Here is a 19,241-nt window from a genome sequence, read left to right as displayed (position 1 = left end):
TCATATAAAATTAGATGATGTGGAACGATTGTCAATGAAACAACTCTCCACAAAAGACCGAAATTACATAGAAGTAAACAACTCTAGGTTATCTTATGGCCTTCAATAATGAGCCAAACCCATACCGCATAGTCGGCTATAAAAGGCCCCGAAATGAAAACTGTAAAACAATTCAAACGAGAAAACTAATGGCTTGATTTATGTACAAAGTAATGAACAAAAAACAATTGTGATAGACATCAACAAACGACAACCACTGAATTACAGGCTCCTGACTTGGGACAGACACATACAGAATGTGACGGGGTTAGACATGTCTGCGGGCTCCAAACCCTCCCCTTACCTAACCTCATGAACGACAAGTATTTTAAAGGTTTTTTTGTGGGAAGATTCAAGAAAAAGGAGATGGTAGTAAGAAATTTCAGCATATAAAATTGAGAATGGAAATGGGTAATGTGTCAAAGAGACAACAACCCGACCATAGAGCAGACAACAGCCGAAGGCCACCAATGGGTCTTCAATGCAGCGAGAAACTCCCGCACCCGGAGGCGTCCTTCAGCTGGCCCCTAAACAAATATGTATACTAGTTCAGTGATAATGGACGTCATACTAAACTCCAAATTATACACAAGAAACTAAAATAAAAAATGATACAAGACTAACAAAGGCCAGAGGCTCCTGACTTGGGACAGGCGCAAAAATGCGGCGGGGTTAAACATGTTTTTTGATATCTCAACCCTCCCCCTATACCTCTAGCCAATGTAGAAAAACAAACGCACAACAGTACGCACAGTAAAACTCAGTTTAAGAGAAGTCCGAGTCCGATATCAGAATAGGAAACAAAAGAAAATAAACAAAATGACAATAATACATGAATAACAACAGACTACTAGCAGTTACTGACATGCCAGCTCCAGACCTCAATTAAACTGATTGAAAGATTATGTCTTCATCATATGAATATCAGGCACAATCCCTCCTGTTAGGGGTTTAGTATTATACCATCATAAAATATATGAGAAGAACATAACCCGTGTCATGCCAACAACTGGTTTTAGAATAAATATGTTTAATTCCGATGCAAAGACCCTATAAGTGCATGAATCAATATTAAAGCCAAAATATGCAATCTTTAATGACCTGACAACAGTATCGTAACTATATCCCTTCTTAATAAGTCTGTTTAAAGGTTTTGTTAGCTTTTGAGGTGAATACTGACATTTTTGTGCTTTGTAAAGAATATTACCATAAAAGATTGGATGTGAAATACCCGAACGTATAAGATGTCTGCATGTTGAGTTATATTTACGAATGATGTCCTTATACCGATGATAAATTTAGTAAATGTTTTGACTAGTTTATGATATCGAAAACCCTGGTGTAATAATTTTTCAGTAATACATAAATTTCTCTCGCTAAAAACTTATATATTGTTACATATACGAGCGAATCGTACAAGTTGAGATAAATAAACACCATATGTTTAAGTTATAAGGAATTGAAGGCATACCAATGTCGAACAAATGCCGCACAATCGATACATTTTGACCCGATTAAAAAAGTCTGAGTAAGTTTGTGAAATTTTCATTCCGGTATAAGATTTTGGATGAAATGTCGTAGTAAAAGGGGCGAAGTTTTAGGCTTTTTTAAAAAGAATTTCTATGGGAAATTGCATTGTTCATTTTACAAAAGTGCAACCTGTCATACAACCACTGGCGACGGGACACACTTTTTAGAAATTCCATTAGTTTCATCTAATTGGATTTTTGATCCCTTGTTCCGTTGAAATAAAACGATATTGGTGGGTATATTTGAAACCTGAAAACAAAGAAATATGTAACACGTGTAGTAAAAGAGGGACGAAAGATACCAGAGTGACATTCAAACTCATAGATCGAAAACAAACTGACAACGCCATGGCCAAAAATAAATAGACAAACAGACAAATAATAGCACAGATGACACAACATAGAAAACTAAAGACTAAGCAACACGAACCCCACCAAAAAACTGGGGTGATCTCAAGTGCTCCGGAAGGGTAAGCAGATAGTAAGGTATACTCAATACAACTTCATGGCTAGTTACAGCGCTGGGTTCTTGGTTTTGATGCAACCGTCACACGATAGACGGCATCGGTGAGGCTTGTCGGAGATCCGCTAAGTAATACAACTTAATTTTGACAGATTTAATAAATACATCAAATTCTAACACTGCAAGTTTTAAAGAAAGATGTTAATACAGCTATTTTAAATTCATATACTTAGTTTTATAATTATATTTCGACGGTTAAATGGCACCAAGTCAATAGTAACAACAACAAAAAAAGATACCTATACGCTTCCGTACTATAGGTCATGTTTTTCTTTTCTTTTAATTTGGTTGTTTCATTTGAGAAAAGTTGGAATTGTAAATGTATCAGTTAATTTGTGTTATAATGATAATCTAATTATAAGGATTGTATTTGCCAAAAAAAAAAAAGGCTCATGATTGGCTATGATGATCGAGTATTCTAATTATTTGGACCTTTGTTTACAATACTTCATTTAATGTGACTGTATCACAAGATATCTCGCGACCCTATACAATGAATATAAAATTTGAATGATATTGCTGTCAAAGTAATGGCAGATCGTTTTAAAAGACAATAACATGTAACTTAATTCAGATTGTTATGGAGGCTTATTTCTATCGTCGTGAAGTCGAATTGTCGAGATAATTAGGTAGGTTTGTTGAGATAATTATCTCGGCAAGTCAACTTAATTATCTCGACAACGACAACGACGACGGCAGAAATAAGCCTCATCAAATTGCTATACTTATAATGCATCGTGTATAGATTCCCAACTACTAACGCATTAATAAAGGAAACGACAGAAACTGCATGGAAATGTAAATTTTATTTTGATAGGCGACTGTGGTCAGTTTGGCCAGAGCGCTTGGTTCTACGCAAGTAGTATTACAGCTGCACGAGTTTTAGATTCTGATGTCAGAGGAATGTCGGAGATTGATCTACTGACTGTTAAGAAACAAAATTTAAAATCACATGTAGGGAGTGAACAAGCCAGCTTTGTGTGTTGTACCATATAGCAGAAACTTTTGTTACAGTATATAATGTTATGTACATATATACATGATTACCAGGAGCGGATCCAGGATTTTTGAAGGGGGCGTAATTCCCGATAATTGAAATTTTTTATATAAATTATATCGTGAAAACTTTATATTTTTTTTAATAACTTTTGCGACAGGGAAAAAGGGGGGGGGGGGGGGGGTGCTGGGTCCGCCACTAAGTAATAAAGAGTATTAGTATTGGGTAATCTACTTAAATCGGTATCATAAAATTGGGAATAGAAACTGGGAATGTGTCAAAGAGACCACAACCCGACCAAGTAGCAGAAAACAGCACAAGGCCACCAATGGGTCTTCAACACAACGAGAAAATCCTGCACCCGCAGACAAACTTCAGCTGGCCCCTAAATAAAACTGTACTAGTTCAGAGAAAACGGACGTCACACACAACTCCGAAACATATAGTTGACAAAAATTAAAAAAAAAAACATACAAGACTAACAAAGGCCAGAGGTTCCGGACTTGGGACAGGCGCAAAAATGCGGCGGGGATAAATATGTTTTGTGAGATCTCAACCCTTCCCCTATACCTCTAGCAAATGTAGAATAAACAAACACATAGCAATACGCACAGTAAAACTCAGTTTAAAGGAAGTCCGAGTCCGATGTTAGAATAGGTAACAGAAGAAACTAAGCAAAATGACAATGATAACATAAATTTACAAAGGACTACTAGCAGTTACTAACATGCCAGCCCCAGACCTCACTTAAACTGATTGAAAGAGTATGTCTTCATCATATGAAAATCAAGCAAGGGGTTTAGTATCATACCAACATAAAATATATGAGAAGAACATAGCCCTATCATTTATTTAAGCGCAAAATTCTTAGTATTCCCATTATAGTGGATTGTATATATCATTCAACGTTAACGATAAATAAAAATAATAATTATGACTGAAAGGATGATTGTAAGTATGTAAATGGATTTATTTTTATTTTTATAAATGTTGAATGATATATAATCTAATATGTAAACAGAGGCGGATTTAGAGGGGCGGGGTGACCGGGGCCTCCTTATAGAGCTATATTTATGGTTAATCTAGACTTTTTACTTATTTCATTCCATACTTTTTCTAGTTTGGTGGCCCCTGACCCCTTTAAAAATCCTGGATCCGCAACTGGTAACGAGGAGATATTCAATAATACCAAGGGGAATAACTTATCTCACATTTTGCGTATATTTTTGAAAGAAGAGAGATAACTCTACTTCCTTTACATTACACTATTACCTCATCAAATCGATGACAAGTTAAACGTGTGGATATCAGTACTGACAGGTACTATGAAGATTGCCGTTCTTGGTGCAACAGGTCCCACTGGTTTGCAGTTTGTGTTGGAATCATTGAAAAATGAGCACGAAGTCTTTGCTTTGGTGAGAAATCCTGAAGGACTTAGCTCAGTAACGAACGATAAACTTAAGGTATGTTAACAGTACATGTGAGATTTTGAAAAGCGATATAATGAATGGGAATATATATCTAGCAAAGTTTTAGGCGGGGTCAAATTCAAGCAGAGGTCGCATTTTGATATATAAATTTAGGATACACAGTAATTTTAACCTGTTCGTATGTTTTTTTTTAGGATGTTTATTTGTAATGTGCAGTTTGTCACATCGTTATTGAACATGTGTTTGTAGTGGAAAGAGATCGTCACCTTGAACAAAAATAACACGATACATTCAGAATAATTTTAATTGCCTATTATTGTTACAACATAAAAGGTAACAGCTGGAATGGGTTTATAATAAACGCAGACTTTATGGACTTGTACATTTTGTATTAAAATTTATACGTATAACATCATAAATGATCAAAATCGATAATACTGACAGCTTCCATAAATGGTATTTTATATAATGATGTCCTATATGTTAAGTTGTAGTATTTATAACATTATAAGAACGAATTTGCCGATTTTTCCTGTGTCGATCTTTGCTTCTTCATAAGCTAGGAGACTGGCCCCGCCCAACATTAAATCCCTAGTTTTTTGGAGATTGTACACTTGCTTTTACAGAGTACTTTATAGTGTACTCCGAAGCACTTAGTAAAGTTTTATAACTGATAGACATAGTCATAACACCATCATTAAGAATAAACAAACTTTAATCTATATTTTTATAGACAGAAGAGATTGTTCAGCGACCATTGGTCATTGTAAATGTCCATGTCACTTAGTAAATCATTATGATTTGTCATAGTGATAAGTCAGTCTATATACGACAGGTCTGGGACCAATATTAAATATACAACGCTTTCACTTTTTGAAGAATGTACTGAAGCATCGACCATGCATATTTTATTGGGCATTAGTTTTTTCTAGGGAAAACATTAGTTTTCAACTTTATTTTTTTCAGTAACCTACAGGAACAAGATTTTTTTAAAAGCAATATTGTTTACAAATTTTCAATTGAAATAATCTTTTTTTCCTACTTGATTTTTAAAACAACATTGTTTAAAAAACATGAAATCAATTTTTTGTTGTTAAAAAAAGCCCGCCCCCTCCCTCACAAAAGATGACCGGCCGGTTTCTTGTTGTGAAACTCGTTGATAGATTTGTGTAAAGCAAACCACAAAAATCAAATTGTCACTGTACAACCCTATATGATGAATATACATGGATAGGATGACTAAGAAATACGAAAGGGGTGATCAAACATTGTCACATTCACGTAAAATTTAACAAAAAAATAGTGTGGCAGAATACAAGTAAGGAAGCTGATATATATTGAGACCTTTTTATTGTAAGTAGTTATTTGGGTTGGATGTGCATTAATATGGACACACTACATTGTCTGATGTCATCATTTAAGCCCTATGGCATATCAATTCAATACTTTGTCAAATATTAACTTTGAAATGATAAGATTGAAATATAGTCAGTGAATACCAACAGATGTTTCATATCTATCTACATGTATCTATATATATCTAATATAGCTTAAATAAATGTATTTATGAGATCTTTGATTTTGATTGGTTGAAAGCTAGTGTGAATTTTTGTATTTTATCATACATGTATCAGATGAATTTCGTTTATATTTCACTAACTCTGGGATCTATAAAAAAAAAAGGATATCTCAATATTAATACCCTCTCTACAGCGGTATTTACTTTTCTAAAACGTATATACCTTTTCCCCTTAAAGTAGACGTTTGATCTTTAATGCGGCTGTTTTTGCTAACATCTTGAAAGCAAAAGAATAATGAAATAAAATTTCGAATGTTTAACATATAAATGTTTAAAGTATATTATCAAAATTTAAAATACTGTATAGAGGTACATGTATACAGGCTAGTTTCCCTATATTTATTCTACTCACTAGTTGTAAAATCGAAACGATAATGATGGAATTTAATATTGCTGAGTGTAAAAAAATGAAAAACTTTTAAAGATTTTTAAACAAATAAACATAAATCGACGCTTTATATTGTTAGATAAGACAGTTTTAATACATTTCATTACAAGTTTTACATTAAAAAAATGAATCGGAGGGACATCCTTTTTTTGTATCAGAAAGACAAGGCATAACTTAACTTCCATCAAAATTTTGACTAAGCTTTGAAAAGAAATACTAGTTAAGCGTTTGCGATTTGGAAATATAATTTATGTTAAAAAATACAACATAGTGTTGCGAGAACCACAAAGTACACACACCAATCTATGACAAAGTACATTTTAGAAAATATAGAAAAACTTTTTGAAATTAAATATGTGGTCATAAATTGTTCGGAAACTGGTCATACTTGCTTTTGTTTAACAAGGTGAAAGAAGTGGACATCCTAAAAGAAGATGACTTGGTGGAAACTTTTAAAAACACAGACGCCGTGGTATCTTGTCTTGGATGTCGAACAAGTTTTTTAGGATGGTCTCCAATCACATTTTATTTAGACAGCATAAAACCAATTGTCAACGCGATGAGAACTGCAAACAAAAAACGTCTTATTTGTATGTCTTCTTGGGGCACAGTTAGTAAGTATATTTATGTTATAAGATAAAAAGCATTTGTTTTGTTCTTTACAAAAGTTATGTTTTACATATTGGGTTTTTAAGTTCTTCCGTATTATGTTATTTCGAATTGTGTGCGCTTATTATACCTAACCTGTATTTTATTACCAATATTGACTCTGTTTTTAGAAGCATAAATTTTAGAAGAAATTTTCCAAATAAGGTTCCATTTGGCATCATGATGGGTCAGTCTTAAAAAAGTCCGTCAGATGTCAGGGCAATCTCAGACAACATTTGTAAATGCATAGTATGACTTTCGGGTTTTTAATGAGCTAGGTCACAAGGTAGCAGTCCCAAGAAAAATATGTCACCCTACCCGGACATAGTATTCTGAATCCTAGCCGACAAGTCTTTGCTCTTACTCCTTGCTTGTCTGAGAAGTAGCAACTACTAATTTTCTAAAAATCAAAAGTGGAGTAGCAAATTCTTCTTTTTCGTTCGACCTGGATGAGAATCAATCCCACAATATCGCGATCTCAAGACAATCACGCTACTAGAAGATCAGCTTGGCCCTTTTGTAAACATTGACTGGATTTATCGGTTAGCTTTACGATATAGTTTGTGTAAAATTGTATTTTTCGTTATTTCAATATATTTATTGTGCATTTCAAAATTCATATTTTTCCAATATAATAACAGTTTGGATGTGTATCGAACTTTTGTGAGTTAATATATGTAAGAATCGGGGTGCGATGCAACGCTGAGATGTGATGGTTTGCACTGAAGTGCGATGTTCCGTTCCCTGAAGTATGATGGTCTAAATGTCTTAAATTACACTTTCACACTAAATGAGAGATTGTCCTCTTTAATTTTGCTGCATATAAATATAATTCTCCGTTAATAGTTTATCTTTACATACTTTCTCTCACGAGTTTCACGTTTAGTACCGTAATATCATAATGCGGAAAATCTGTCTGCGGACAGAGAATACCATGCTCCATCATTCATAAAAAAAAACCCAAATCTTCTTCTGTAGATTTTGAAAATAATAGGATCCGTTACGGAAGGCTAAATTCCACTAAACATTCATATTCTCTGGTAGCATTAAAAGTTTATAAGCCCTTCATTTACTTGTTCATATGTTGAATATGCATTAAATATTTACGACTTGAATTTAAACATCTGATATCCATCAAACTATTGATCTTTTTGTTTCACAAATAGGATAGTTGTGTTTCATGTGTCATTTTGTCTTGTAACATGAACGCATTGGTTGGGATGGTAATCCGTAATGAGACCATAATAGAGCGGCTATAAAAGGATAAATTACGTGTCCCTACCAAACATTCCATATTTCTTCCGTTACATTATAAACTACCTACGTTGATAAGTTGATAAGTCCCTTATCATATTGCATTTTAAAAAATTACCACGTTTTTCAGTCATTGAAATCAGTGCTAGTTTCAATGGAAATAATATTTGCATGTAGAGTCCTGAACGATTGTAAAAACGTTGGCCTATTTTTGTCCAATATAAAAATAAGAAGATGTGGTATGATTGCCAATGAGACAACTCTCCACCATAGAATAAATGACATAGAAGTTAACAACTATAGGTCATCGTTTTGCTTTCAACAATGAGCAAAACCCATACCGCATAGTCAGCTATAAAAGGTCTCGAAATGCCAAATGAAAATAATTCAAACGAGAAATATAACGGCCTGATTTATGTACAAAACATTGAACGAAAAACAAATATGATTTACAGCAACAAACGACCACCACTGAATTACAGGCTCCTGACTTTGGACAGGCACATACAGAAAAAATCATTTTAACAAAGTAAACTACAACGTTAGTTATGACTGGAAATTCAATGACTATTCATAATGACTGTTTTAATTTAAACGGGTTATACTCTCGATGGTTTACTTAGAAAAAACTGAAAAGCTGCATCTTACAAACAAATTTACCTCTACATTGACATATGAAAAAACATTGAAATTTTAGTGATCCATCGCACTTCTGTGTTACAACCAACACACTTCGGCGTAGCTATCAGCAATATAGCATCACAATACGATCATCACAATATAGCATGGTCAAAAACGCATTTCAAAGTCAAACCATCGCACTTCATCGTGACTTTCACGGTTCGGAGTTTAAACCATCGCACTTCATCGTGACTTTCACGGTTCGGAGTTTTTACCATCGCACTTCATCGTGACTATCACGGTTCGGAGTTTAAACCATCGCACTTCATCGTGACTATCACGATTTGGAGTTTAAACCATCGCACTTCAACATGACTATCACGGTTGGAGTACCATCGCGGAGTCCTACATATATATATATATATATATATATATATACCACTCGTCTAAACATCAGCCCAACAATGTTAGATCTGTAAATTAGCAAATTTACAGATCTAACGTTGTTGGGCTGATGTTTAGACGAGTTGTATATACAGAATGTACACAGCCATGTATCACCATCACTGCTGGTGATCCGATGTATTAATCTGCTGTAGAGTTGTCACTGGTTCAGACGTACTTATATATATATATAGGCAGAGGATACAAGGATAAAGATAAAGGAGTCAACAGAACACCTCTTGTACTCACTTACCATCCTGATTTTAAAAATGTGTCATCCATTGTTCAAAAGCATTGGAAAATTGTAGAAAATGACTCCAATTTAAAAAAAGTATTTTCCTCACCACCAGTCATGGCCTTCAGACGACCTAAAAACATCCGTGACAAATTAGTGACAGCTGTATTAACAAAGCAACCTACTCCACCTCCCGGTTGCTACAAACAATGTGGCAGAAGGAATTGCTTATGTTGTAAAGCTGCCAATACAAGCAGTTCTTTCATCAGCTCCTTTACAAAACAAAGTTATACCATTTACTCAAATTCCAACTGTAAAACGGAGAACTCAATTTATGTACTAACATGTAACACTTGTGGCATTCAGTATGAGGGAGAAACAATGGATAAATTTAATATCCAACAGCTCCACACTAAAGAACCTGATGGTCTTATTGAAAAAGACGAGAAAAGATACAGGAAAGATAAAGAATAATTTAGTACACAGCATCGTCCTTTTTATCCTTTGATATTGGCCAATGGACGTTGCAAACTTCAACCACCAATTTTGTAAATAATCTTGAACTTCATCCAAATTTTGAATTCTTTACAAGACAGCTAAATTTATGTACAGTGAGCTGCAAAAGTTTCTTATCTACATCCGATTTCACCTGGATAGATGCACGCTTGATGAAGCTAGTTTGTCTAGCGAAATATTGCGTTTATTTTTTATCGCGTTGTAAATATTTTAAACATTCTAATATTCACATACTCAATAGTGTGTTAAAATTACATTGTTAGGCAATTTATAATTTCATTTGTGTAATTGAATTAATCTTTGTACTGATTAATCCACACTCAAATAGATTCGTATGTTATGTGTTGCTATTTATAGGCACTTATATATAAAGGCAGACACATACATATATTAATTTACAGTGGTTGTACGCTTCTAAAAATAGATTAGCATCCTGTAATTATACTGAAGAGATGAGTAGATGATCATTTCTCTACACTAAAAGAATACTTCGTGTATTGTATCAGATATCCTTGTTTAATTCCTACGAGAAGGTAATCCTTTACAGGACTGAAATGTTTACTGCAGATCTGCAGCAGACTTGCTGCAGGTTTGCTGCAAACAAAAAGCTTGCAGGAACCCTTTGAATAATAACCTCCTGCAAACATTGCAACTTTTTGCTGCAAGCTTGCAGAAACAATTATGTTTGCAGTAAGATTGCAGGAAAACAAGTAAAACTGTGAACTACTGCTCACTAATGATACCCCCGCCGAAATATTTCGGTAAACAGGAAGTTGTTGAGTGATGAATCTGAAAACGCATTACACGGTATAGCTGACTTATATAAACCCTGAAACCAAATTTCAGAAATCCTTATCAAGTAGTTCCTGAGAAAAATGTGACGAAAATTTTCAACTTGGCTATCATGTGTAAAATAATACAAGTGTTCGGTAAACAGGAAGTTGTTGAGTGATGAATCTGAAAACGCATCACACGGTGTAACTTACTTATATAAACCATGAAACCAAATTTCAGAAATCCTTATCAAGTAGTTCCTGAGAAAAATGTGACGAAAATTTTCAACTTGGCTATCATGTGTAAAATAATACAAGTGTTCGGTAAACAGGAAGTTGTTGAGTGATGAATCTGAAAACGGATCACACGGTGTAACTTACTTATATAAACCATGAAACCAAATTTCAGAAATCCTTGTCAAGTTGTTCCTGAGAAAAATGTTACGAAAATTTTCAACTTGGCTATCATGTGTAAAATAATACAAGTGAAAATAAAACAAGGGTTCGGTAAACAGGAAGTTGTTGAGTGATGAATCTGAAAACACATCACACGGTGTAACTTACTCATATAAACCCTGAAACCAAATTTCAGAAATTCTTGTAAAGTAGTTCCTGAAAAAATGCGACGAAAATATTCAGTGGACGGACGTACTGACTGACGGATGGACTGACGGATGGACTGAAGGAAGGACAGACAGAGGTAAAACAGTATACCCCCACTTTTTTAAAGCGGGGTATAACTAGAATATAAGGGATGGTCGCAGCTAGATTGCAGAAATCTTTGACAATTCTATATGTTTGCAAGAGCATTGCAAGAATTACATAAAATGACTGAGCATGACTATTGGTAACTTCCTGGAAGATAAAGATTTGAAATTTGAAAATGTTGATGGTGTTTGAGTCATGTTATATATTAGTGCTCAGGGAGGCATTTTAGATTGGAAATTAAAAGTTTAATTTTCAAAGACATTATTGTAAGTACAAATTCTTCATAGAAGTGTAAACTTATAAAATTCGTCCCCTCCACAAATACAAATGCATGAAGGTTTGAAAAACATTTTCAAACATGTAACCAATATACAATACTCTCTATTAATATGTTTTGAGATTGTAACTTATCAAATATTTTGTTGTAATAACGCAAGTTGAATTTTGTGACAATATTGATTTTTAAACTAGCTGTATATACATGATATATGCACAAAATAAATTTCAAATCAACCTTTTTTTTGGTATTTTAGATATGCATGCATGCAATTCATTTGAGCACGTACACAACAAAAAAACTTTTTAAAAGGTATTAACTTATGCTATGATAATTTTGCAAATGATAAAGTATTTAAATCAGGTATGCATGTAACCTAACTTTTTCAGAACTTTCTGTGTAATATAGATAATGTGATGTGTACACAACATGACATTGGTTAATTGTATAATGTATGTAGTTCCTGCAGGTTTACAGCAAACACGCAGGAGAAAGATTAATTTGAATATAAATGTTTGCCGCAAACACGCAGCAGGTCTGCAGAAAACACGCAAGAGAAAGATTAATTTGCATAAAAATGTTTGCAGCAGGTCTGCAGCAAACACTCATTTGCATATTAATGTTTGCAGCAGGTCTGCAGCAAACACTCGTTTGCATGGTAAATTGTTTGCAGCAGACCTGCAGCGCATTTGCAGCAAACATGCTGCAAATACAGACTTTGTGTTCGCTGCAAGTCTGCAGCAAGTTCGCTGCAGACTTGCAGCAAATATTTGCAGGAGGCTGATATTTTCAGTAATGGAACACCACTCGAAACGGAAGCTGATTTTTATCAGCTATAGTTAGAGGAGAGGATAAGGTGTCTGCGCAATGCTAGGCGGTGTTGTCGTAGAAGTAAGAAATAAAAAATACAGGATCCAGCCCCGCTCGGGGAGGAAGTAAAGAAACAGATCTACTCTAACATCTTTAGGTTGATTTTCTAATCACTTTATATATATATATATATATATATTATATTTGCCTTCGGGTTTATATGATCCGTTCATCCTATTTTGACTCCTCAAAATTCAAGAGTCTATCCTAAATTGAGGTAAATTGTATGGCTTTCCAAATACCGATTCGATTCCTGACATCACTGAAGAGACATTAATTGTCGAAATCCGGATATGGTGTACAAAAACCTTTGCACCTTTTGTTTGCGGTATATCATCTTTTCCGCAAGTTTATTGTTTTCTGTTTAGTATTAAATTTATAATTAAGATCCATTTATTACATCGGTGATCCGTTTATTTGGCAATCGCCAATGGCAGTCAGCAGGGTTTAAGAACATTTGTTGTTCGACCTGTTAGTCAAATGCGTTTTGTTAAAATATACTTTTTCACTTTTTTGGTCATTTGGAAAATGTTGTTTGTGCTGTATTTAGACCCCTCTAACAAGAAATTTGTTTTGCATGCACACGTATAAAAATTGCGGTTTTTTATCCAACGCAATTATAGGTTTGAACGTTGTTTTCAATTTAGACTTGTTTATATATATATATATATATATATTCATAATTACTCTAAATATCAGCACAACAATGTTAAATCTGCAATTTTGCGGAAGCAAATTTTTGTTCTTAGATAAGCCAATCGCCAATGGCAGTCAGCAGGGTTTTAAGAACATCTGTTGTTCGACCTGTTAGTCAAATGCGTTTTGTTAAAATATACTTTTTTCGCTTTTTTGGTCTTTTGGAAAATGTTGTTTGTGCTGTATTTAGACCCCTCTATCCAGAAATTTGTCTTGCATGCACATGCACGTATAAAAATTGCGGTTTTTATCCAACGCAATCATAGGTCTGAACGTTGTTTTCAATTTAGACTTGTATATATATATATATTTTCAATTTAGACTTATATATATATATATATATATATATATATATATATATATATATATATATATATATATATATGTGTGTGTATATGGGTATGTAGGAGGCATTATGTTTTCTGGTCTTTGCGTCCGTCCCAAATATTGTTAACATTTTTGATTAAAGTTTAAACATAAAGATGTGATAATTGGTTGACAATGAGAAAAGTATCCATTAAGACCAAAGGACAAAGATGTGAACTAGTGCATGTCATCCTACGGCCTTCAACAATGAGCAAAACTCAAACCATATACTAGTAGTAATCTTATAAACAATTTAAGGAAAAACTAACGGCCTAATAAGACAGACAACAACTATCGACAACCAATGGATTACAGGTTCTTAGCTTGGGACATATATTGGGTTTTAACATGTTTGTAAAAATCAGTTGGATATGGCTCGACTGATCAGATCGGTATTAAGCACAAAAAACAAAAACAAAAAACATCTACAGTAACAAAAAACTGAAGACACAAAGTACTGATCTTAAGAGTAATTTACCATGAAGTTGTTGGATAATCAAATTTAAACTTAATACATGTTCATTATGATGTCACTTTAAAATCATATTCTAAATTACGATTTTGATCCCTATCTCATTGTTCAATGAACATAGAAAAGAGATCGCGCAACCGGGGAATTTTGTCCCATGAACATATATTCTTGTTTTTGAGTTTCATATATTATTTCAAATTTTCAAGGTACACCAGAAGAACCAAGAATAATTAAATACTTTTTGAGACCTATTTTTCTGTCGAGTACATTTAAAAGTATGTCAGACATGGAAGATTACTTGAAAGATTCTTGTCCGGATATAGACTACACAGTCGTGCGACCACCTGGGCTTACTAACGATCCAAGTTCAGGTAATAACAAATACGAAGATAATATGGAAACTTTAAATGTCATGAGTAATTTCTATTGTTCAAACATTCGTATATATATATATATTTACGTAATAGTTATCCCATGAGGACGCGGTGTGTCAGTGTAAGATAACCCCGACGGCCGGAGGCCGTAGGATGATCTTACACTGACACACCAAGTCCGAGTGGGATAACTATTTTACATGCCAGCTCTTCTAGACTATATGAAAAAAAACCATTTACGATTCATAAAATCTAGTTCAGAATGCCATACAATAATTATAATATACTTTATATATTACTATATAGTATATACCCTTTATGAGCCCCGGATACAACGCTTAAATATGTTAAATTAACAGAGAGTTTGTATCCAGTCGTCTTGGCGTAGGAGTGTGAATCCTGGCATCATATGCTAACGGTCTTGAGTTCGGTTCCCTACATAGACACTGGAAATTTAGTGGATTTTTTTCTACATAATTTTGAAAGTAAGTCTTATTCCGCTTAAATATTTCTAAGTTTTATTGTGTGTTCGACATTCCCGCCAAAATGTTACAGAACAAAAGAAAATATGCAGAACAAAGAAACTCAAGGTAGGATGATCTGGTAGGGGTGATCCGACACAGAACAAAGGAGTTAGGATGTAATTATAAAATAGCAAAATAGCAACTGGTATCACAGTTAATGTGGTAAACGGAACATTTTGGAAATCTCGCTTAACCATTTCGTCGAATTTAAATAATTTCAAATGCAATATCATTTGAACTGTGATAAACTGCAAAACAACAAAGTCATTATCCATGTACTTTATAAATGCATTTATTATAAAAGTTTGTGGGATAGTTTTTTTCATTATATATTTTTGTAAAACATTGTAAAATGACGTATTGATTTCCACTGACAATAAGATTAGCAAGTTTCGGGTAATACATCAGATGACTACATTTGTTAACCATGAAAGTTGCAAATCAAACTTTTAATTTGTTGAATATTTTTTTATTAAATAAAACTAATCTGAAATATTTATGGACACCAACTAGTGTGCTGCTTTGTCAGATTATACACTTCTCACGTTTTACAGAAAAAGAAATAAAAGCAGAGGAGGGACAATGCATTCCAGACATTGTCGGAAGAATACCACGGCGTGACGTTGCAAAGTTTATGTTAGAATGTGCTATCAGCCATGACTGGAACCAGAAATGTGTTGCTATAGGACTTGAAACGTAAAGAAGACCAAAACCAAATTCTCTTCTTTTCTTTATTTATATTTCATTGTTGTAAAGAATGATATGATAATATATATAATAAATCTTTCTCTATGTTTATTTTGATAAAACCAAGAAGAAATGGTAAAAAATGTTTGTCTCTATGCACAAACCTATATTGCCATTTAAGCGAAATGTCATATAAATAATCTTAAAGCATAATATTTAAATCAAATTAATATAACACAAGTTTTAAAAAGAACCTAAATAGCAATACCGAAAGAGGAATCCTAAAAGTAAAACACATTACCAATTTTCAATTATGGTCCTAAGAGTGGACTTCTGCACAAAAAAATCCCACCAGAAAACTGATTAACTAATTAATAACAAATACAGTTTACGGAAAACAAATATGGCAGACATGAATCAACGACAAGCACTGAATTACAGGCTCCTGACTTGGGTCAGACACATTAAGAATGTGGCGAGATTTAACATGTTTGTGAGCGATAACCCTCTCTCTAACATGGACAATAATGTAACAGCACAACACAAGAACAAGTTTTAAAAATCAGTTGCAATTAGATTGGTACGAGGCACAAATAAACAAATAACATAAAAACAATAACACGAAGCACCGATATAAGAGCAATCGCAGTCACTGGAATTTAGTTTAAAGAGCCAATTACAACTAATAATTAAATCTTGTTCTCCCAGACTAAAGTATCAATTCGTGAGTACGAATTTAAATGTTCATTTAACTACAAATTTTCTATAGGCTTGTATGTAGGGTATGTAAAATTACGAAATCAAATATCCGCAAAAATACAATTTTTCCTTAAGGCACGAACATGAATACATACGAAAATAAATGAATACACAGTTTTTAGCTATGTTTTAATTTAAAAAACAAAATCAATATTATTACCAATAAAACACTGTTTAAAGGGGCATTAGCTGTCAAATTCACCGATTTGACACAATTTTCTAAACTAAAACGTATATCCAAATTAGAAAAAGGTCTAAAATAAACAATTAACAATACATGGACTCAATAATATGTATCAACATTTCGTGTGCATTTTTATCTATAGACGTCATCTAATTAACCATCGAGATGACACCCGAAGACTGCCGACGGTAATATAACCCGATATAAACATAAATATCAAATACAAAAAGATAACAACCACGTGCAATTTGGTTTTTCTAGATCTGTTTGATTTCATATTGTAAGTTAAAAAAGATGATTATCATCGTGATTACCTGTACAATAATGATTTTTTTGTGGATTGAATTAGTCAACCAAAATGGATCATCCTTGTTTCACTTTCAATGTTGACATTCATTACCTTTTTATAGCTGAATACATGCGTAACCTATCTCCAGCTAAGGGGTTAAATTGAAGGTCACATGAATACGAATTCAATGAGGTGTGAATAATTCATCAGCGATTTTTCTTATCTTAGTTTGACAAAATTGAACTAAATTGGCTGCTAAAAGCGAATTATTATTTCACTATATGACTTTCATTAATGATTGAACCAAAAAAAAATAATCATATTTTATTTTTTTGATTCAGCCATGCTGGATCTATGCGATCACTCTGTTTTTGGAGATGGTGAAGATTACTAAGTTGAAGACATGATATTAAACTAATTATGTGTTTTTATGACTTGCAGAAACTTTCTACACCATTTTAATCATCAACTGCCAACTTTTGACATGTTATTTGTCCTTAAATCAAGAAAAGATTGGTCGAACAACCCTTTTATTTTAGATATACACTTGCATTTAGTTCCTTTGTAAATCAAATTTTATAATGATTTACTATTTATGAATTAATTTGAAAGAGTATTTGTACATCAATTGAATCAGATGATAAGAAATTTGAAAGTATTATATTAATATCTTATCTAATGTGTAAGTTGTTGTTCAATGAAATGTAGGTCAACATCTGTATTAATATATTTAAGTTGATTCCAACACTTTTTTGAAATGGTATTACTCCAATTCTTTCCATTGGCAAGTAAGAGTCAGTATGATTATCAACTGTCATGATTTTCAAATAATTACAATCAAAGGTAATTGGAAATGACCCCAGGCTTAATTCACCACAGTTAATATCTCATGACCTGTTACATAATTAAATAGACACAATTTATTACACACCTAACTGAATACACACATTCTCAATAGTAAACCTAAATATGTATTTATTTATTTTAATCTACACTAAAATATTCTGTTAGTTTTGCTAGCTAGCTGAATGATTAATTAGATGTGTTTTTTTTCAAAGAAAAGACAAAAAATTAAAAAAAGTATGTATCAAAAATGCAAGCAAATTTTATTTCACTTGTAAAATCAGAGTGTCATCATCATCTGACATAAGTCAATAATCAAGTTCAAATTAATTAGTTGCAATTATCAGAAATTTGGTTGAAATAATATACAAAATTGCATTACTCTTACCTGAGCATTTTCTGCAATAAAACTTAGTTGTTTGTTCTACATTTATATCCCATTATATTGCTATTTAACAGTTATTGGAAATATCTCATCATTAGGCACTTTTACATTTAATTTACAGGAAATGTATTTTTGTCTTAATGAAGAATGAACACCAATTTAGATAAAAAAATAGTTATTATTTGTTTTAATTTTTGTTGTTGAGAAAGTGCATTTCTAAGGCCTCTTTCTGGAAATTATAAAGCCAGTTATTATAAATGGCATATAAAAAAATATATTACTTATTTGACGATATCCCTTTCCATTCTTGTCAAAAAAAATCTGACAGAGTCTAAAATTGAAATATCAATATATATAACAATATTTGCTTTAATATTTTTATTTCCTTTGGAAAATAACATAGAAATTTTACAGTAAGATTGAAAATGAAAAGAGAAGAAAATATTGAAAAAAGTATGGTCAGAAAGAATATCAGACTAGCTATAAATATGGCTGGATCACAACATCGACGATGCTTTGATTTATATCTCGTAACTAATGCCCCTTTAAATACTTTACTACGGTGTTAAATTGATAACCTTTGAAAATAAGATTATACAAAGGATCAATGAGTTGGCATGGATCGTATCTAGATTTACGTACTCTACAAACAACATCACCGTAAGAATTACGAATTTTAGTAAGAATTCTTCAGGTAGAGCCGAACTTCCTTACCAAATTTTTGTATCTATGAAAGAATTAAGTAAACGTTTTATGGGCTTAATCATTTGCCAGTTATATAGAAATTACGTTCATTGTTAAGATAAATAATAAGGAATGAAAAAAACGTCT

General features: G+C 32.9%; 1 protein-coding gene across 8 annotated transcripts in view; it reads left to right on the top strand.

Moving 5' to 3' along the window:
- The first annotated feature begins 4,318 nt into the window (after positions 1-4,318).
- LOC127737770 (flavin reductase (NADPH)-like) overlaps positions 4,319-19,241 on the top strand; it is a 68,942-nt gene continuing 54,019 nt past the window's right edge. Inside the window, exons 1-4 of one of the 8 annotated variants that reach the window (XM_052248675.1) lie at positions 4,319-4,551; positions 6,892-7,099; positions 14,572-14,736; positions 15,818-16,057. In XM_052248675.1, the coding sequence (XP_052104635.1) occupies positions 4,414-4,551; positions 6,892-7,099; positions 14,572-14,736; positions 15,818-15,963 (657 nt within the window). In that variant the 5' untranslated portion in view covers positions 4,319-4,413 and the 3' untranslated portion in view covers positions 15,964-16,057. Of the gene's footprint in view, positions 4,552-6,891; positions 7,100-14,571; positions 14,737-15,817; positions 16,058-19,241 lie in introns of those variants that run through there. The other 7 variants (XM_052248680.1, XM_052248678.1, XM_052248679.1 and 4 more) reach the window with 7 other exon arrangements.

Source organism: Mytilus californianus, unplaced genomic scaffold (assembly GCF_021869535.1).
Source record: "Mytilus californianus isolate M0D057914Y unplaced genomic scaffold, xbMytCali1.0.p SCAF_4, whole genome shotgun sequence".
Taxonomy (NCBI): Eukaryota; Metazoa; Mollusca; class Bivalvia; order Mytilida; family Mytilidae; genus Mytilus; species Mytilus californianus.
The sequence above is the reverse complement of the archived record's forward strand: the minus strand, read 5'-3'. Positions and strand labels throughout refer to the sequence as shown.